Source organism: Photinus pyralis, unplaced genomic scaffold, assembly GCF_008802855.1.
Source record: "Photinus pyralis isolate 1611_PpyrPB1 unplaced genomic scaffold, Ppyr1.3 Ppyr1.4_LG8, whole genome shotgun sequence".
Taxonomy (NCBI): domain Eukaryota; kingdom Metazoa; phylum Arthropoda; class Insecta; order Coleoptera; family Lampyridae; genus Photinus; species Photinus pyralis.
In genome coordinates this window covers 20,427,737-20,450,214 of record NW_022170819.1, presented here as the reverse complement: position 1 = coordinate 20,450,214, position 22,478 = coordinate 20,427,737, and the positions used below count along the sequence as shown (strand labels likewise).

The following is a 22,478-nucleotide window of genomic DNA, read 5'->3' as shown; positions in this document are numbered from 1 at the left end:
GTGGCGTAGCGAAGCGCAGCGACGAGTGTCCACAAGATAGGAGTATTACAATAAAGCATTATAACAACTGTTTTTCGTACTATTTTTTCTATTTCGGGGCTTTAATTTAATTAAAAAGTAATTATGAAAAACTACAGGAAACTTTAGAATTAATATGTCTTAAGTTGGCAACACCATTTACGTTGACAAATTTTAAGTTGGCAGCGTAGATAAACACAACACTGACATTTGGAAAATTTAAATTCCGTGAATGTGTAATTTTTATTCGTAGATAAATTTATTTATGGTGGATGTGTAAACTGCTGATTTGGAATGTATTAAGTTCTTCGTGTACCAAAAATCAAGGAAAGCACATAAATTTTATGTAATTTGATTTCACATCTGATGATTTGACGTTGACGTCTTGACGAACTGCCAACTTAGAGATGAAAAGTTACCAAAAACAATGTTACAATGGAACTCATTGAAACACTGTTTTTGCCGAAAACAGTTGCACAAAATTCTCATTGTAACACCGAAATAGAAAAAATTTTTTGACACATGGTTTTTGATTACGACCACCATCTTGGATTTTATTAAATAGCCACCTAGATCATGTGATATCTCATTAGAAAGCTTATTTTTTCTCTTTCTTACACCTGAAATGAAACATGTATGGTGTTAAATTAGAAAACAAGAAAAAAAGATTCTAGAAAATCTAAAATGGTCCTTGATCAAATAAAATTGATAACCATTGCCCTAAAGTATAAACGGGGGGTTTTTCAAACAGTGGCCGTTTTTACAAGGTTTTTTTTAACCAAAATTTCAGATTAATATCACTCTGGCGTCTCGTATTTTGAGTAATGAACGGCCGCAGCCGCTTTTATTTGTATGTGAGCAAATGTTGCTGAATAATTTATCTAAGTGTTACAATCTCAAGCGCGAAAATTTTCGATATTGATTGCCTACCATGCGTTTGGCTTTCTTTGACGCGTGCAAAATAAAAATTAGCTTGTTAACCCGCTGACCCAAAGAAGGTTCATAATAACCTTATAACTGCCTACTGAAGAGTGGCCATTATCTGCCGAACTTACACAAAGACCCTATTGTTGGATCCTTTTAACCCTAGTCATCCGTGAAATGATATTTGTGTTTATATGGTATTATCGAGCCGGTTGTTAGGGGTTACTACCGTGTTTGAATGAAAATGCTACTCATTTTTCGTGACTGGATGACTCAGTTCACTCTCAATAAGGACGGAGTGTACACGATTAAATTCCTTTCGATATCGCTACGAAAGTGATGTTTTCGCACCCCAAATGCTTTGGGGGGACCATTACATATCTGTGACCAAAACTTTAAGTAAGATATGACCCCTCAGACGCCGTCCAGTTCGGGCAGTGAGGAAGCGAAGGTGCCGCCAAAAAGTGCGGAAGAACGATTGATGGTGGCTGTTAGAATACGTCCTTTAAAATCTGATGAACCGCAAAGAACTTTATATGCTGCAAGTAAAAAGGTAGGTAGGTAAATTTCCAATGGCTGAAACGTTCATACTTCGTGATGTATGCAGATAGCACAAAATAACAATCTTGAATTACCGTGGTAAATTATAATTTGAGGGTGGGTTTAAACAATAGTTGGAAACTTAGTACCTACATCGGATCGGAGAAGCTACGCACTGTTTTTATCAAATTTTTTCTCAAGGTTCAACTTAAACGATTAAATTAAACCGATCGATATTAAGAACTACTATAAGCGTTTTAATATTACAACCATAACCATTCAAACATGCCACCATTGTCATCGTTTCAATTGCGATACATTTGTGATAATTACAATTTGAGAACAAAGAAACCGTTCATATTTAATATTTGGTTCTCGAATGGCACCTGGCCAATATTTCTACATTATAAATAATAATTAATCGTAGCCGAATGACAGGTTCACTTTAATTCTAAGTGGATTTATGCCTTTGTGAGAAGTAAATTAATTTAATTCACTGAATTATAATGGACTTAAGGGTTATTAATTCAAATTCCATTATAAGGCTTCAAGACTTATCAATGAAGCTCAAGGTTTTCTTATAGTAACCGAGATTCATTCAATTACTTATACGTCTTTGGTATAATAAATAAGATTGCGTATTTTACAAATCGTAAGCCCCACTTCAAGATTATCACCACGATGCTTGTACAAAATTCCATAGTTCTGGGTTGCTTTTATGTACTTCAAGAGGCGTTTCACTATTGCCCATCACTTTACGGTAGGAAAATCCATCTTTTTTCAAAGAAATCCGACGGCAAAACAAATGTCCGGTCTTGAAGCTACAGTTGGAATAGAAGCACGCCAATAGCTTCACGGTATGGAACTTTGGTCTCCAATTCCCGTCGTCCGAGATCTTAACAAATACCTATTTTAATCGGCGTTGAAACTGGATTAACACTCGACATTCTAAACCCGTCAAAAATTATACGAGTATAGGCTTCCTAGGAAATATGTTCAATCCTAGGTCAACTTTTACACGTCCCTGCTAGCTACAATACCATCATCCACGTGAAGTGTCCTCATCAACGTTGTCCTGAATTTCACAAAAAGACAGGGATCATTTTCACTCTGAGTAAGGTCACATTTACTCAAAAAATTCATTCCTGAATTCCAGCATCACACTCAACAAAGAACGTACCGAGTCCCATCTCGCGGTAGGGCTGAAGGTTTAAGTGAAATCAAATCCTTCAATTTGCAGATAGCCCTGGTCCACAAGACGCTCCACTGAACCATCAGCATTGTACTTGACTTTGTACACCCATTGACAATCACCTTCTTATCAGCCGGCATAGGAACTAGGTCCCAAGTGTGATTTTCATTACCACTTTCCAGTTTTTGACTTGAGAACTTGCAATGGCTTCGGTGTACGTAGACTGTTCAGCTTCATAACATATCATGGTGTAGCCTTCTGGGGTTCCACTTCTTGGGCATCTTCAATTGGGATCTGTCTCGGAGTTTCTTCCGTTGTTTTCCTCCATATCTTCCTCAATTGATCACAGCCTCAAAATATCTGTGTGAGTCCAGAAGCTTGCAACATAGCCTTGGCTGCTTCTACGAATGTTCGGTTCCCTCTCTAGGCACCGCCATTTTGTTGTGTCGTATATGGCATAGATGTTCTTCTGAACGTCCTACTCCTTACTCAGAAATTTAGTACCATTATCAGACAAAAAAGGTCTTTCACTACGTGTCCAAGAGTCTTCACTTCCGCAAGAAACTGTTTTAACATGTCATTGAGCAATTCTCACTATTCAGAACCGAATGGTAGCCTTTATCCAGAGCAGAAGTCATCGAGGGCAATTTTTTACTCACTTCCGGAACAAACCACACATCTTCAAGACAACCCTTTTTAATCTTTTTCAATGTTGACAATGCTCTTGCCAACCAAGCGCCTTCATTGATTGGCCATTTTTGACTTGAACCTACATTTCTGGAAGAAACATCTCAAAAACCAATTACGGTTCACGGTCATGTGATGCGTTGCACCTGAATCTGTAATCCAAACATTGGGGGAATTCACAGATTTGACGATATTCGATTGGCTAACAAACGCAGACCTTTCTTGACTCTTCTCAGACTTGAACTTCTTGAAATTCTTACAGTTCCGCTTATAATGGCCTAACTTGCTACATTTGGGACAAACTTCTTTGACTTATTGTTTTGGCAGTATTTTCCAACCGCTATTTCGATCGTATTGCTAGGTGTTAAGTTGTGTCCAACTGCATGGAACATCTCAACCCTCTCCCCAGGCCATCTGGGACACTCGTTTACCTATGCCTTATCGTTTACTAGGCTGCAATCTATACTTTCGTTTGTGTCTCTTTTATTGATTTTGCAAAGATTAACCCATTTTTCCCATGCTCCGTTGGGCAATGGGCCATGGAGTAGTCCACCTCTCCTTGTCGTCGGCCTAGCCAATTCTTGGGTCCTGATTCATGATTCTCTGGTGCCGTTGCTCCCCCGTTGTTGGGTATAATTCTGGTTAGATCCGCGTAATTTTTGAGAGCCTATCCACCATACATATACCTAACATGCTATGTGCATGTTCCATTTTTATCAACTAAGCCCCCCAGAACATTTAAGTGTTTTTCGGCCGTTATTGTCTGTCCTAGTATGTCCATAGTGACCTCCTAACCTCCTTCGTCCCGAAGTAGCGTCTTGATTTAGCTTTGCAGATTTTGCATTTTGAAGTTCGTATACAGGTCCATTTTAAAATCTTTGCTTTATGCGTTCAGTCAGAGTCCACTTGATTTTGTGCGAATTTTAATTGTCAAGTTTTGTGTAATATTTGTGCCATAACAAAAGGTAATGCACTTAATTTTAAATATGATTCTTTGTTTTATTGTCAATTGTATTGCCTTTAGCTACTTGTAAATTTGAATTTGTTTGTTATTTCCTTGTTTCACTTTAAATGTTATTCTTATTTTGATTTGTTTAAGATTGTCCAGTTGTTAATGTTACTTGAATGTTTAAACTCGTTTAGTTTGATTAGCGTCTTCAATTCTTTGCGATTTTTGAATGTTTTTAACTGTTTCGTCGGTGCATAAGTAAATGCTAGAGTGTTATAATTGCTTAGCGGCATTCATCTCGAAGTACAACTTCAGTCTAATGTTACCGTACCCAGGACCTTCACCTACCTTCTGGACTGGAGAAGGTCCCGCTAATTAACAACGTAAATTTTGTATTAGATTAAAATCAGATTTAAATTATTCAAATTCAGAGTTACTTCCTGGGATTGTTAATTTTTGTATATTGTAGATATTGCTCCAGATTTTTCACTTAAATTTACACTCTGTAGACAATGATTCGAAAGTTTCTTCGGCTCGGTTCTCTTTCTTTTAGAATGTCTATTAGTACGTTGGGTACGCCAAAAAAAACTGCACTTTTTGATTGGAATATGCCACTTTCTGTGGTAATAGTTAATACCAAAAGGCAACTTTTGAGATAGGGAGCCACTCAAAAATCCGTGCAGGAAACCAAAATGGTGGCCGCCAAAATGGCGCCATTAGCCGCAATATATTTTTTTGTATCTCTGCTCCTAATAGTCCGATTTTAATTTTCTTTTGTTTTATTGAAAGCTCTTGTGACGAGGAAACTTTTTTGCTATATAACATTTTTCTCTAAAACTTAAGAATTTAGCACAATTTTAAAATAGTGTTATCTTTACGAATTTGAATCACAAGTAAAAAAAAACCCGATTTTTATGTGTAATTTGTCCACGGATTTTCTGACTCTTAAGGTCTGATGATGAATCGGTCTATACGATTCGAAGTCGATTAGCTAAAGAAATATTAAAATTCAATTATTTGAAAAACGAGTTTTATTGTATCAATTTGAATCGACAAATAATTCACTACGTCAAGAAAATAGTGGTTTCTATTTAAAAACAGTATGCCTCTTTGACCGTGCAGAAGTATGCTACTGACCCAAAATTGATGTACGTGGATTGGTAGCAAACTTTTTATAATTATGGATGTCATAAAAAGCTTTTTTAAAAAATGTTTTGAAGATAAAATTTTCACCCTGTATAAAAAGCATATCCGGAAAACGGTTAGCCTCGCGGTTAGCATTACGAAAAAAAACCAATAAAACCTACAAAAATAATTCTTTTGTTAAGGGATACCCGGGGATACCTATAAAAAATATCAAAATGTATAGGCTGCCCTCGAGAACACCCTATATATACCTAAAAATACGTTTTAGGCTTCCCCTCAGGCTTCTCCTACCAACAAACGGTTATACTATTAATCTCAAACATTGAGGCTCTATCGTCCGCTTACAGAAGGTGGATTCCCTGTATAATAAAAATGATTCAACTTATATGAATAGGTATCTAAAGCTTGGAAATCATAATATTCCGTTAATATTCTTAAAGAAAACCCGAGAGAAAACCCTCGAAAAAACCCATGATCTGATAAATAAGCACTCCAAATTTCACATTTGTCGTAGCTTAAACCAACTAGTTAAATAAAATAGGATAAGTAAGAGCGAGAGTAAGAGTTAAAGTTGATATACTGAGTGTTTCTTTAATTACTTTAAAAGCAGAGTGTATTTTCTGTTTTTCAGAGAAAAAAATTGACAAGGCTTTTCCTTTCAATTTTCATAATGCTTGATCTCGTGCCTGATGAAACAAATATTGCGCATTTTTTCAAAAAAAAAAACATGGCGGATTGAAATTTTCCGAACTTGCAAGGTAGATACAAGGAGTTTTGTGGTTGAATCGTTTGAATTTCTAAACGATGGCCTTTTTTGTCGAAAAGACCGGGATATTGCACAATTAAGAGCTTACTTGTGATTCAAACTCGTAAAAAAAACACTTTTTTAAAATTGTGCTAAATCCTTAAGTTTTAGAGATAAATGTTATATAGCAAAAAAGTTTTCTCGTCACAAGAGCTTTCAATAAAAAAAAAGAAAACTAAAATCGGACTATTAGGAGCAGAGATACAAAAAAATATATTGCGGCTAATGGCGCCATTTTGACGGCCACCATTTTGGTTTCCTGCACGGATTTTCGAGTGGCTCCCTATCTCAAAAGTTGCCTTTTGGTATTAACTATTACCACCGAAAGTGGCATATTCCAATCAAAAAGTGCAGTATTTTCCCCATTCTAGCCATGTACCCGACGTACTATATCAATTTTTCCCACAGAACACAATCAAATGCCTTTACCAGGTCAACAGATTTTTTCCGTTTTCTATACAACTTTCACCTATTGTTCTTGCATACCCAATCTCATCCCTTATTCCCATCCCTTTTCTAAATTCCGAATTGTTCTTCTGCCACATTTTCTTCCATTACCCTCTCGAGTCTTCTATTTAAACACTCTCAACAATATTTTCGCTGCATCTCCTACAAGGCTGATTTCACAGTATCATCAGAGCCTTCAAGAAATCCTCAGACCAGTCCGATTCATATACGAGTATATCATTACCTGGAGATGTTAATTCCTTCTTCCTGAAGACTCCTTAATATCTCTACTTGAATTCCATAGGTATATCTCCGTAGGTGTACCTGATTTCATATTTTTTATTGCTCTTTTTATAAGCTGGCTTCTACATTGTCAGGACAGGATTCTTCGATTTCTAGGTCCAGGCATTGGTTTTTCTTCTGTTTTATAGAGATCTATCATTATGCCCTTTCCATCAACTTTCTCTGTTTTTAGTACTTTTTCATTCCCGCCTTCCACCCATCTCTTGATGATCTATCCCAGGTAACCTCCGCTGTTCTAAATAATACCGTGCCTTCTTATCAAGCTTTTCTGTTTCATTACATTGACTTTCCCACCACCCTTTCCTAGCTTCATCAGTTTCTTTTCTCAAATGCGTATTTAGCCCCCACTATTGGCATCTTCCTCCTTCGGTATTGATCATCTGTTTGTACCTTTCTTCTCTCTTCCATTTTCTGATTCATCCACGGCTCCTTTGATCTTATTCGTTTCTTATATCCAACTTTCTCTTCAACTGCTTTCATTATTCCCGCCTGATTCTGTACCACTTACACTCTTCCTTAAATTGTGTGGCGACTTTAGATTATTTCTTCATCCATCAATTTCCCGACTCCATCCTTGTCCATTAACCTTAATTTGTCTAAATACCAATTCCCAATTCACTGATAAAGTGATCAATTCACTATGTACTTCCGTACTTTCACGTCTTTTTGGAGAATCTTTACCAACAGAAAGATGGCCACAATAGCCACAAATCAAGAGTTTTTGAAAAAAAACAAAACGCAAGGGCGGGGGGCGGGTAATCATTACGCAATAACTGAATATAACTTTTTAAAGGGAGCTTTAAATATTAACCTTCTGCATATTCTCAGTAACAATTTTCGTTATTCTATAACTACATATTAGCTGCACATGTTAGATACCCACCTCCCAATTAAAGGCCACCACCAGTTGTCATATTTCAGCCGAGACTATTAATTGTAGATGTAAATTGACTTTTCCTTGACACGAAACTTACCTGAACACTGAACCCAATGTCGCATTTTCTAATATAAAATTTATTACATCCTTAGAGCGTGGTTATAGAAGATGATACCGATAAAAACGACGTGCTGCGACACAAACGGGGCGCCGACAAGCAGTACTCCTTTGACGTCGTTTTTTCGGAAAATACATCCCAAGAGGAGGTCTACGAGGTCACGACGAGCTCCCTGGTTAAGGACGTTTTAAATGGGTAAGAAATTGCTACATAAATCATCTTTTATAATGCCATTCAGGATATTCACTACCTATAACAAAACGATTATCTTTTTTCATTCAATGATTAAACCTAATGATAATTTAATTTCCTTCAATGCGCTTTCGCTTTCACCCACGAAATAAATCGATATGGCGACAATTGTACGAGTTGGTCTATTAATATGAGAAGTCCCAACTTATAGCTAAAAACCTTTTAATATTCAGTATAATTTTACTTGTAAAGCGTGGGTGAGCTATATATGTAAAACTTCCCTACTTACTGTATTAGACCCCGGAAGCAGGTACTTACGTGTTTTTATACATAGCAACAATTTAAAAGCTATTAGGGGTAAATATATCAGAACATTACAAATAGTACCTACATACAAGTGCTCTGTAATAAGCTTCTATACCGGAAGCTTATTATTTTCGTAGATGTCCCTTTACGCCTTATTCTAACGTTTAAAGACTGGAACTGTTACAGTTTTTAATTTTACCTGTATGTACTGGACAATAAACTATTATGGCAAAGATCCTAAAGGTTTTTAAGCAAGTTGAATTTCTTAGGATCGTAGATAATCATCCCCTAAAAGAAGCTTGTGAATTGCGGTATAATCATAGTCTATATTAGAGACGGTTCCGCTGTGCAGAAACTACGGAAATGGTCTTCCTGTAGATTGCAACAATCTGTTACAACACAAGGGTTGAAAACCCCGGTTCGGTTGCTATTGCAATTACCAATTCTTGATAACTGACGATGATCTCCCAGACAAATTTTAATTACGGACATTTGATCTTTTGTTCTAAATCTGAAAATCGAAATGTGGGGCTCTGGTTTGACTGCAGACAAATAAATACAAATTTGGTTGAATATGTTGACGAAATTCAAATCGACCCAATTCCTCTTTTTCTGACATATTTCTTATTTACAAATTGGTAACGTTTAGGTACGACGAGTATTGAAAATCTATACCGTCAGATTTCTGTCTACCTTACCTCAATTTAAATTTCAATGAACAGTGAAACAGGGTCTTTTACATAAAGATTCACATTTAAAGCTCATCAAAATTTAAACTCATATAGGGTTATTTTCATTTAATTAAAAATACAAATTTCAAAAGCATTATCCTTCTAGATGAACCCACTCACATTTATTAACTTTTACGCCTTTCGCCCCATTTACCAAAATTTAATGCAATTTCTTAAAGAAAACCGATAATTATTTTTTATATAAATCAAAAAAATCAATGGTTTCCCTATGGTACAAACGGTTTCTGGGCCATATAGAAATGAAGAATTGGATCTCCTTGGGAAAATACGATTGAAGTCTTGCTCATACGCGTATTTTTGTTTATGGAAATGATCGTGCAATACCTTTTTATTTATATCGACTGCATTTAAATTAGTTCTCTATTGGAGCAACTATTAAAAAAAAGGTCAAAGGAAACTGAAATTCGATAAATTACCATTCTTCGACGGACAGACTGACGATTTTCATTTGCGCTAATCTTTACTTTTACACTAACTTTGCTTTTTCTGCGATTCAAATCTTTTAGCAGAACACTATACGCTAGTGCAACTAATGCTCGTCTTTATCACTTATACTTTTACCCCAATTTCGCTTTATTTCACAATTTTAATTTTAGCGTCTGTCACGGTCGTTGCACGTATCTCTTCCTTTTATACTTAAGCTGTAGCCGCCAAGCGAAACAAGTTAAAAACGTGGTCACTCACGACCGACGAAAGCACATTTTCCTCGCACGGAATCGGTAATATCTCGAAAAGAAAGTGACTACTCCAAAAAATGATTCGTCGTTCTGGTCTCGGGGCTGTGCTCCACCGTATAAGAAAGAAACCACAACGAAAAAGCTTAATCTGGAAGACTAGTAGTGGTACAGAAGAACAGAAGGACAGACGGACAAAGTGCGGACAATAGCGTTAATTTTCCTTTTGGAAAATGCGCTAAAAGCGGAATCGCCCCAACTTCCGAAACCAGGGCTCCCTTTTCACCAATCACAAGCCTTCATTTTTATCTATGTACGTTATCTCGGCTCTATCCAGACGGCACCAACGAAATCGGAAGGTTGACTGCTATCTCTGCTCGAAACCCACGCATTCTAAACGCGCATATTTATCCGTCACAAGATGTTGGTTCGGAATTGCGGTTACAATACCTTAAACCCTTTTAAACAGAACATCAAAATCTGGAACTGACTATAGACTAGACGATTTTGACCAAAGTAGTCCAGTTCCTTTTTAGCGCATTATTGTTTTGTCCGTCCATCCGCCCGTCTGTCCGTCCGGACCCACCTCTGAGGTTTTGAGCTACTTTTAGGGGAATGGTCTTAGAGTCCTGGAAGTTTTTGCAATAGGTAGCCTATACCTTGACGGTGTGCCAGACGGACATCAAGTTTGGTTCTTAAAGGGGGGGGGGGGGGATGAATTATTTTATTTCTAATGAAAGGTGTCATCGAAACGAATTGGTTGCACTCAAAAATTTTTTTTCCGGATCGATCTGAGACAATTTTTTTTTCTGGGCTCAAAAAAAGGCAGTGTATAACCTTCCTTTTTTACCAAAAATCGACTACACCAAAATTTCTCGGGAAAACACTTTTCTTATTAATTTTGGTGCGTAGAATCCAAAACAATTCGTACTTTTTCGATCAGACTTCTCAATCAAAAGTTATAGACTAGAAACCAATTTCGAAAAAAAATTCAAAGGGCTATAACTTTTGAACTAGTAGCCCAATCTTGGAACTGTTTGAAATTATGGATTCTACAGGTCACATTTAGGGAATGCAATACCGGGATCGCGGGATCCCGAAATACCGGGATCCCGCAGCATTTTTTGCGGGATTAATCCCGCACATAAATGGAGCGGGATCCCGCGGGATTTGCGGGACTGAGGAATTTGTCGACCAAGTGGACGACTCTGTTCACTTTGTTAATGAAACGCATAACGGAGAAGTTATTTTTTATAGTTAAACACTTTTCGTTAAAAATTTACTATATGATTTTTGAAACACTTTAGAAGGTCACCTTTTTGTGCTTTACACGTGAGGTTTTTTTGAGTTCTAAGTTAGGCCGAAGGTACTTTTTTGTTAAATATTGTGATAATTAGGGATTTATTTTAATACAGACCGCACAGAATTGCTTAGTTGCCAATTTATTTAAAATTTTGCGAGATCCCGCAAATACCGGGATCCCGCGGGATTAACATCTAGCAATCCCGCAAATAACGGGATTGAGATTTTGCTGCGGGATTGCATTCCCTAGTTGCAACAAACTATCACTTTCATGCGCTACTCCTTTCCGAGATTAGTGGTTAACGGAGGGGGTGGGGATGAAATTGGTTTTATCTTACTAGGTACTCTACTGAAACGTCTCAACGAAAGGAATCAATTTCTACCCATTACCCATTATAGTCCTTGTCCTCGACCCATTACCGTGGTCGGTTTATGATTCCTTATATTTCAATTGTCGGAGGAGGGTACTCACAAAGGGCGATTGAGATGTCTGGAAGAAATGTATTCATTGGTGATGGCAAAACTTTAAGACCGAATATCTCGAAAACGGTTTGATAAGTGTTTTCAACTATAAAACCGCTAAAGAAAAGCTTAACTTTTTGCGGTTTTTGGTGTTTGTTTCAAATTGTACGTACCACTAGATGAATTTATGGAATCACACAAATGTCATACCTATAAAAGACGCTAATTAATAATGATTTCAGATAAATTCATCAGAACAGCATGGTTCTACTTCTCCATTATTTAATGCATGTCTGGTTGTCACTCGATGAGTTTCGTTCACTGTTTTTCTTCCCTCAAATTTGCCATGCTTACGATCGATTCGCTCAACCTTCAAACATTTGTATTTGAACAAGTGAAATAAACATCAAAATCGAAATCGGTGATCGTAAACGCAACTATTTATTTGAATTTTGTTAACAGATACAACGCCACGGTATTTGCGTATGGAGCAACAGGTGCTGGCAAGACACACACAATGGTCGGTGATCCTTCAGCCCCTGGAATAATGGTTCGAGCTCTGAATGACCTTTTTAATGCTGTAAAGGACAAACAAGATCAATATTCAGTACGTTTTCTAATTAATAGCTTGTGTTAACGCTACGTCACACTCGGTACCTACTTAATTATATACCATTATTATTTACAATGCCTACCTACGTTTGAACCACGCATATTGGCTAAAAGCGCACGAAATGTTTGTGTGTACCTACTTAATTTTTTTCTATTTTATCATGTGAATCAGTAATATATATGTATATGGGCAATTGATGCATATTTTGTATTTGCCTAAACACAAAATTGAAGGATAAACTTATCATTTATGTCACGGAATAAAATGGACGTATGTCAACTCGCCCCCAAATTCATGAATGTCGATTTAAAGCTCCCGAAATAACGTGTTTATTAAAATTGATTAAAAAATTACCTCTAATTGATAAAAGTAGTCAAACTCAAGAAACCAACGAACGGTTATATTTACCACTTTTCTTTTTACCACATGCAGGGTGGCCAAAGATGATCTGGCTCAGTTGATACATGATAAACTAACAGTAATTATTCTAAATCTATGTCCAATTCTAATTAAATAATTCAGGAGTGAAAGTCTTTTCCTGTTTCACGGCTCAAACACCCGTTTTTCTTGTGTTTGTTCCTTACTTATCGAATGTCTTAACTTTTTATGATTAAATCCGGTCTAACATGAAATGAAGTTACGGTAACGGGTAGGCTTCCACAGTGTAGAAGCTAATAATTTAAAAAACTCTTCAAAACTAAGTCACACTATTCTTTGTTATTTGATGGCGAATAGTTAATCTCGACGGACATGTTTAATCTTTAATTTGTTAATATCTTTTCTTACTACCAATTCCAAATGGTTTTAGGGTCGTTAATTAATTAATTAATAGATGCACATGTACAGAGAATTATTTATATCGAAAATGAATATTCTAAACGAAAAGCAATGCGTCACTAATTAAAATAATAATTAACAATTCTTCTTTTCCCAGTAACAGGGCGCTAGATTTTGCGGCTTAATTTCATTTTAAATTGGTAGAACATAATACCCCCCTCCACATACAAAATTATGAGATTAATAAATTTAAAATGTAAGAGTTTGAGCACCAAACGGATCCCACTGTTGGACTTTGTCCAATGACTCAGTTTCGACATCAAAAATTACGTCCGACCCATGGATTGGCTGGTAGCAGCAGGAACGCCAATTTTTCGTCGTGGTGGTTGATTTCAGATGATTCCAGATCTGAAGAAGCTCGTGGAGGTCGCAAGGGTGGCTGACGGTTGGGGTCATAGATGTTGGTTTTTCTCAACTGGTTCGTGTGGCGTTTGAGCCGATAGCCCTTATTAAGTTCGACTTCCTAATTTTTTTATGATCGAACCAATTTTCCAAGTATTTTTTTGTTTGAATGCCATCTTGCGAGTATTCTGGCCTCAGTTCTGAAATGTCATGGTGGTGGCAGGTCGAATCGTACCCGTTTTTGGGTTTTGGAAGTAGTAGGTTTGAAGACGTCGAGCTGGTACCTACTGTTTCGATTGAAATACAAGTTTTTCCAGTCTGAAGAGAGGGGTGACTCTGTATGGTGTATCTGAATAATATTTCACGGTTATTTTGAGTTGAGTAGAGTTTTGATTTCAAAGTTTGTATACAGGCTGATTCAAATTCTAGGGCCACCATGAGGATCTCGGAAACGGTAAATGATAGGTAGGTAGTTTAAATTTGGCAACGTTGCGTATTTTGATGCTTAATAAAATGGCGTTTTGAAACTGAATAAGAAAATAAAGAAAAGAAGTTGATGACGGTTAACCGGAGACGAAGCGTCAGACCTCGCGTCAGACTTAAAATTTAAAACTAGCATTTTGTAGAGGCAAAAAAGTGGCCATTCGGCATTTCAAAGCGGCATTTTGTTAAGCATCAAAATACGCCAAATTTTAAATACCTACATATCAGAGTTGGACTGGGTCACTGGGTCACTGGGTCAACTGGGTCACCTGGGTCACTAAATTAAACTGGGTCGCTGGGTCACGTCATACTCTTTTCAGTTAGACCCAGTGACCCAGTTTGACCCAGATTGACCCAGTGACCCAACTTGACCCAGTTTGACCCAGCGACCCAGTTTGACCCAGCGACCCAATTTCACCCGGGGACCCAATTCGACCCAGTCACCTAGTTTGATCGAATAACGGAGTTAAGTCAGTGCCCTCGGTTGTGTGTACAGATTATGCAATAAATGAAATGCTGGTTTGTTGAAAATAATACTCGATTGCTTGACAACTGCCATTTCTGTGATGTTTGCTTTAATACTGCCGTAAAAAACTTTCCATGTCCCGTATTGTATTAGAATAATGTTATTTCTTTGCTTCAGGGCTTACCAGTTTGCTTACAGGTGTTCATTCACATTTAATTTTTTTCTACTAGTTAGTTAGCTTAATCCAAATAATCTTTTCTCTAAATACTTTCATTGACTACTTGACTACAAACTATAAACAAATGCATTTGATTTTTTTAGGTATTAGTTCTCTTGAATGAAATTGGGCTACGTGCTTGTTGCCGAATATTATTGAGGAAGTTTTTTTTTAATTAAAAGTTACTGGAAATTGTTTTGGATGATACCTAACAATAATTTAATTACTGGGCCACCGAGTCAAGACGGATCACTGAGTAAAGCTGGGTCAAGATGGGTCACTGGGTCAAGCTGGGTCACCGGGTCAAGCTGGGTCACCGGGTCAACTGGGTCACCGGGTCACTGGGTCAGTAAACTAACTGGATCACCGGGTCACTGGGTCACTGAATGCTTGACCCAGTCCAACTCTGCTACATATTTCTTACAGTTTCCCCCAGATCGCCATGGTGGGCCTCGAATTTGAATCAGTCTCTACACCGTTCGGGCAACCCGTTAGTTGCAGGATACTCTGGCGCTATAAACTGCAAAATTCCATTGTCCAGACAGAAGGGTTTTTTGAAAATGTCACTAAAAAATTATCGCGTCTGATACCATGATTGCAGAGAATCCACGAGTGCAAAAAATATCCAATGCTCTATTGTTTCAGCCCATTCGACTTGGAATCAATAAAAACGAGAAAATGGTGATTCAAAAACAGCCCAGCATAATCAATATGGACGCGTCAAAATTAATGCTCTGAATCGCTGGACTTTTCTTTGGATAGTGTGGCAGTTTTCTACCGTTGCTTCTATATCTTCATCGATGTTTTTTCTTCTTCCAGAGATGAGCTCTAGATGAAGGTTTGAAAGGAAGGCGTTCCTTGCTGTTTCTTCAGCAATAGTTCTCGCGTATCGAAGTAGCCTTGTTGACGTGAAGGATGGTAGCTTCGTTTCCGGGTGTAAAAGTCTGGTTAGGGGTTGGTTATCAGTAATTAGAGTGAATGGACGACCAGTGCGATACATTTATTTATATCCCTCTTTTGTTTTGCGCCCAATTACAGAGTGACCGGCATAATGCTTTTTAGAGGTGCCCCTGCAGAAGTTTGTTCTATACTACTCCGGTATTTACCTTACGAATTCTAACTGCAGGAAAACCTAATTCAGGGTACTCGGTATCTCTGCCGCAGATGAAAATTTCTTACCTCAGCCCAGGATCGAACACTCGACCTCCGGCTATGTAACCCAACGCTCTACCACTCAGATACATAGCCCGTTACATGTATAGTCTTGAATATGTAAATATGCTTTGAAGAGATCCAGATGGCAGAAACATTTTGAATTTCGAAGATTATTGAGAATATCAGCAATCTTTCGTATATAATAAGCCGATTTGAATTGTTTATTTACGCCAATTTTGTAGTCGACGCAAAGAACGAATTGTCAGTCTTTGGAATAATGGCTAGAGGAGAATCCCAGTCACTAATTTAGATTTTTGAAATAAGTGCCCGATTTTTCGGGATTGTGTAGTTCGGATATTAACCTTGTGCAAAAGAGCGTATGGGAGACGTCGTTCTTTGAAAAAAAGGCGTTGAGCAACCAAAATGTTTCGTTTAGGGTACAAATGGGTTTCAAGCGCTTCAACAATAGCTTCGTACGATTTTCCGATAGGTTGTTTAATAATAAATTTATAACCGTTTTAATTTATAACAGTAATTATTATTTATCTCTCACAATTTATAACATAACATCAGCGCATCGAAATTGGAACTGACTCGAAACACAATTCGATTTGTTTATATAGCAAATAACATTCTGTCTAAAATCTTCTCGAGTGCTCAAGGAAGCTGCAAGATGTTCTAGAACAAACACGTTTTATTTCCATGAAAGATTTCGTCACACCTTTTTTTATCGCCGATGACTCATCTTTCATGGCGCCCCGATGTCTATCGGGATTTCTGGAATATTCCCTACAATATGTTTTTGTATTGATATAAAATGCATATTTAAGCTCATTGCTCCTGGGAAAAAATATTTCAAGCACTAAATAGTCATACCAACCACTGCACAAATGTCTTGTTTCGCCTTTCAGTTTATATTTAGTTTAGCCCGTATTTTCTTGTATAGAATCCATTAATAAATATTACCATTATTCATGCCCCATTTGCATTGATCTTTTTTCAATATACCTACAAGCCGTAATGATCATGGTATTATTAGTTATGCTTATAGTAATGTAGTATTTATTTTTTTGTGCTTTTTCCCCGCATATAATAAGTACACTTTTTCCACCATCGATTCATCTCGTCGTTGAACAAGAACACCCCCATTCAACTTATCGTGTGCTATATTATAATTACGCTGTATAATGAATAATTCAACTCCTATTCGCATTAAATTTCAGGTTACCATGTCATACTTGGAATTGTACAATGAACAAATTCGAGACCTACTAAATCCAGCATCCGGCTATCTCGAGTTACGCGAAGACTCCAGAGGGCGAAACATACAAGTTGCTGGACTATCTGAAATTTCAACAACTTCCACTAATGAGGTAGGTATACTTCACTAAGTGAGGTCTGTGAAGTTAGCACGGTCATTAAAAGCACTGTTCACATCGTTAGTGCTTGCATTAGTGCCTCTTAGTGCTTTATGGCTTGCATCAGCACGACAGGCCATTTCCGACAAATCGACCCCCCTTGTGTAGTGCTGACCTCCTACCCTCGTTGAAAGCACTAACGACCGACCAAGTGCTAATCGTTAGTGCTTCGTTCGTCCCCTAATTGCTTTATTAGCACTTGTCGATTAACGATTAGCACTTGTCCGGTCATTAGTGCTTTCAAAGAGGGTAGGAAATCAGCACTGCACAAGGCGGGAGGGAGGGGGTCGTTTCTCGAAAACGGACGGTCGTGCTGATGCAAGTTATAAAGCACTAAAAGGCACTAACGAAGCACTAACGGTGTGATCATGTATCGTCGTTAGTGCTAATACCACGGACCTCAACAAATGCAGATTTTTACATTAAGTTCATTGTTTATAGGTCATGCTCCTGCTTCAAAAGGGCAACAAAGCTCGCACAGTCGAACCGACTGCCGTAAACAAAACGTCTTCGCGAAGTCACGCACTTCTCAGCGTCACCGTTAAGCATTCGATACCGTTAGACAAAAAGAGCCATTTGCGCATGCGAATTAAACAGGGCCGCCTATTTATGATTGACTTGGCGGGATCTGAACGCGCCAATAAAACCAAAAGTCGGGGCAAACGTTTGCAGGAGGGCGCCCATATAAATCGATCGCTATTGGCTTTGGGAAACTGCATAAATGCCCTAAGCGAAGGTGCGCGATATGTCAACTTTAGAGACTCAAAACTGACGAGGTTACTGAAGGAGGCGCTCAGCGGCAATTGCAGGACGGTGATGATTGCGCACGTCTCCCCTAGTCTGGGGCAGAAAGAAGAATCGCGAAATACGCTAATCTACGCGGACCGTGCTAATAATATATCCAATAAGGTTGAACGTAACATTTACGACGTTTCTTACCATGTTACTCAATATCAGACGGTCATAAATGAGCTGAAGAATGAAATAAGTCGGTTACAAACGAAGATGACGGAAGAACGGCCCAGGTCGGCGGCGCCTGTGCGATTGAACACAATGGAACGCAACAAAGAAGTTCGTTTGCTTCGAGAACAAATCGTAGCTACCTTCAAAGAACAAATGAAACTCCGAAGGAAGCTGATGGAAATTGATTCACATTTGCTTGGCCTGGGAATGGACGCGGAGCGGCAGCATTTGGTTATCTCCCACTGGGAGTCCAGAAACAACAAGCTGTACAAAAATAACATTAACCAATCCAGGGCGCAAACCCAGCAGTCCTTGAGGTACTCTCTCTAAAAATCTATTCTATTTATTTTGTTACTGTTAATGTAGACGTAAGATGAAAAACGAAGGATTCCGTTCAGCGGATAACGTCGGGCATGAAACGGCAGACGAAGGATCGGATGGTGAAATTGAGGGCGAATCCGCCGTTCAGCAAGCTTGGGGAGAACTGGCCGACATTGAAAGGGAACAGGAACGCTGGTCGGAACTCAGGACGCTCATCGAGCAGAAATTGGAAGACTGTCGTCAGAGGGGCGTTGCACTTGAAGACGTACGAAAATACTACTACCTATCTAAGTTGCACTAATTAAACCCTTACAGAAACTCCCCGACGTTTTATCCTCTGACGACGAGAGAGAAATATTGGCACTAATGTGTCGAGTTCATGAGTTAGAAGCCGACAAAATGGCCTTGCAATCTGAACGCTTGGTGCGCCAGCACGAATTACGCAGACGAGATTTGGTCATTCTGCGTTATGATCGCCAAAGACAACTGTGTGAAGAAATTATAACCAGGCAACGGCAACTTATGGAAGGTAACAATCTGAGCTTGATGGTCTTTTTCTACCCCATTGTTTTAGAAAATAAGCTAAAGCTCCCCTATGATTTACAAGAGCTTTACCAAATTTACCAGCAAGAAATACACGCGGCAACATACGCGGATTACAGCGTTTCTCCTATCGTCAGTCCCGACAAACTTCCTCCGATAAGTAAAATGTGAGTGGTGTTAAAGCATAATGAATACCCTCCAAACAGCAGTACTTCCAGATACAGCGACCCTATCTTTAGGAAAAGTGTTTCAACTGCCGACTTATCCGGTGCGGATGGCACGCCTCCTTCTTCGGCAGATTCTGATGATTTAATCGCGGGCAATTCAAATCTCGGTAACGTTGATAATTTCATGGGTCATCCAGTTTCGCGACCCGGTCTTAGCATGAGACTACCGCCGCTACAACCACCGAGTCCGGGTCTCGCACCAAGATCCACAGAAAATACGTAAGTGACATGTTAAAGCAATTATAACTAGTAAAGTTTGATTTTTAGGGATCAAAATCTACGAAGAGCAATCAGCCAAGACAGTATTGCAACGAATAAAAATTAATTTATTAATATTTAGAGCATCTTTTTTATAAGTTTTAACTGTACCCAACTTTGTGTGCATTTACAAGTTTATGCATGCAATGAGATTACCAATTAGGTGTCTTCAACTTAATATAGAAAAAAAGACGATCTACTTCACAAAACAAATCTTTTTTTATTTATTTAGTAGTAAAAATACAACTTTGAATAGTTTACCTCAACGGCACATCTGTTGATGACCTTATCTGTAATAGACCCCATATGACCCAGAATCCAAAACAATTCGTACTTTTTCGATCAGACTTCTCAATCAAAAGTTATAGACTAGAAACCAATTTCGAAAGAAAATTCAAAGGGCCAATTTCGAAAGAAAATTCAAAGGGCTGTAACTTTTGAACTAGTAGCCCAATCTTGAAACTGTTTAAAAATATGGGTTCTACAGGCCACATTCTATAAGAAAAATTTCTTTCCGGGTCGATCTGAGACAATTTTTTTTCGGGCCCCAAAAAAAGGCAGTGTATAACACTTCCTTTTTTATCAAAAATCGACTACACCAAAATTTCTCGGGAAAACACTTTTTATTATTAATTTTGGTGCGTAGAATCCAAAACAATTCGTACTTTTTCGATCAGACTTCTCAATCAAAAGTTATAGACTAGAAACCAATTTTGAAAAAAAATTGAAAGGGCTGTAACTTTTGAACTAGTAGCCCAATCTTGAAACTGTTTGAAAATATGGATTCTACAGGCCACATTCAATAAGAAAAATTTTTTTCCAGGTCGATCTGAGAATTTTTTTTTCGGGCCTCAAAAAAAAGCAGTGTATACACTTCCTTTTTTATCAAAAATCGACTACACCAAAATTTCTCGGGAAAACACTTTTTATTATTAATTTTGGTGCGTAGAATCCAAAACAATTCGTACTTTTTCGATCAGACTTCTCAATCAAAAGTTATAGACTAGAAACCAATTTCGAAAGAAAATTCAAAGGGCTGTAACTTTTGAACTAGTAGCCCAATCTTGGAACTGTTTGAAATTATGGATTCTACAGGCCACATTCTATAAGAAAATTTTTTTCCGGTCGATCTGAGACAATTTTTTTGGCAGGCCCCAAATAAAGCCAGTGTATAGCCTTCTTTTTTTTACCAAAAATCGACTGCACCAAAATTTCTCGGGAAAACACTTTTTCTTATTAATTTTGGTGCGTAGAATCCAAAACAATTCGTACTTTTTCGATTAGATTTTCAATCAAAAGTTATAGACTAGAAACCAATTTCGAAAGAAAATTCAAAGGGCTGTAACTTTTGAACTAGTAGCCCAATCTTGAAACTGTTTAAAAATATGGGTTCTACAGGCCACATTCTATAAGAAAAATTTTTTTTCCAGGTCGATCTGAGACAATTTTTTTTCGGGCCTCAAAAAAAGGCAGTGTATATACACTTCCTTTTTTACCAAAAATCGACTGCACCAAAATTTCTCGGGAAAACACTTGTTCTTATTAATTTTGGTGCTTAGAATCCAAAACAATTCGTACCTTTTCGATCAGACTTCCAATAAAAAGTTATAGACTAGAAACCAATTTCGAAAGAAAATTCAAAGGGCTGTAACTTTTGAACTAGTAGCCCAATCTTGAAACTGTTTGAAAATATGGATTCTACAGGCCACATTCTATAAGAAAAATTTTTTTCCAGGTCGATCTGAGACAATTTTTTTTCGGGCCTCAAAAAAAGGCAGTGTATACACTTCCTTTTTTACCAAAAATCGACTGCACCAAAATTTCTCGGGAAAACACTTGTTCTTATTAATTTTGGTGCTTAGAATCCAAAACAATTCGTACCTTTTCGATCAGACTTCTCAATAAAAAGTTATAGACTAGAAACCAATTTCGAAAGAAAATTCAAAGGGCTGTAACTTTTGAACTAGTAGCCCAATCTTGAAACTGTTTGAAATTATGGATTCTACAGGCCACATTCTATAAGAAAATTTTTTTTCCGGGTCGATCTGAGACAATTTTTTTTTCGGGGCTCAAAAAAAAGGCAGTGTATAACCTTCCTTTTTTACCAAAAATCGACTGCACCAAAATTTCTCGGGAAAACACTTTTTCTTATTAATTTTGGTGCGTAGAATCCAAAACAATTCGTACTTTTTCGATCAGACTTCTCAATCAAAAGTTATAGACTAGAAACCAATTTCGAAAGAAAATTCAAAGGGCTGTAACTTTTGAACTAGTAGCCCAATCTTGGAACTGTTTGAAATTATGGATTCTACAGGCCACATTCTATAAGAAAAATTTTTTTCCGGGTCGATCTGAGACAATTTTTTTTTTCGGGGCTCAAAAAAAGGCAGTGTATAACCTTACTTTTTTACCAAAAATCGACTGCACCAAAATTTCTCGGGAAAACACTTTTTCTTATTAATTTTGGTGCGTAGAATCCAAAACAATTCGGACTTTTTCGATCAGACTTCTCAATCAAAAGTTATAGACTAGAAACCAATTTCGAAAAAAAATTCAAAGGGCTGTAACTTTGAACTAGTAGCCCAATCTTGGAACTGTTTGAAATTATGGATTCTACAGGCCAAATTCTATTAGAAAATTTTTTTCCCGGGTCGATCTGAGACAATTTTTTTTTCTTGCCTCAAAAAAAGGCAGTGTACAACCTTCCTTTTTTACCAAAAATCGACTGCACCAAAATTTCTCGGGAAAACGCTTTTTCTTATTAATTTTGATGCGTAGAATCCAAAGCAATTCGTACTTTTTTGATCAGACTTCTCTATAAAAAGTTATAGACTAGAAACCAATTTCTAAAGAAAATTTAAAGGGCTGTAACTTTTGAACTAGTAGCCCAATCTTGGAACTGTTTGAAATTATGGATTCTACAGGCCACATTCTATAAGAA

At 37.6% G+C, this 22,478-nt stretch overlaps 1 protein-coding gene across 1 annotated transcript; it reads left to right on the top strand.

Moving 5' to 3' along the window:
* Positions 1 to 1,236: 1,236 nt before the first annotated feature.
* LOC116178836 (kinesin-like protein KIF19) lies at positions 1,237 to 19,724 on the top strand. Its single transcript, XM_031498462.1, has 10 exons — positions 1,237 to 1,495; positions 8,041 to 8,201; positions 12,157 to 12,301; positions 17,031 to 17,180; positions 17,667 to 18,505; positions 18,555 to 18,774; positions 18,825 to 19,038; positions 19,084 to 19,219; positions 19,271 to 19,498; positions 19,547 to 19,724. Exons 1-10 carry the CDS (start codon positions 1,349 to 1,351, stop codon positions 19,602 to 19,604), a joined length of 2,298 nt encoding a protein of 765 aa, XP_031354322.1. The 5' UTR covers positions 1,237 to 1,348; the 3' UTR covers positions 19,605 to 19,724.
* The last annotated feature ends 2,754 nt before the right edge of the window (positions 19,725 to 22,478 follow it).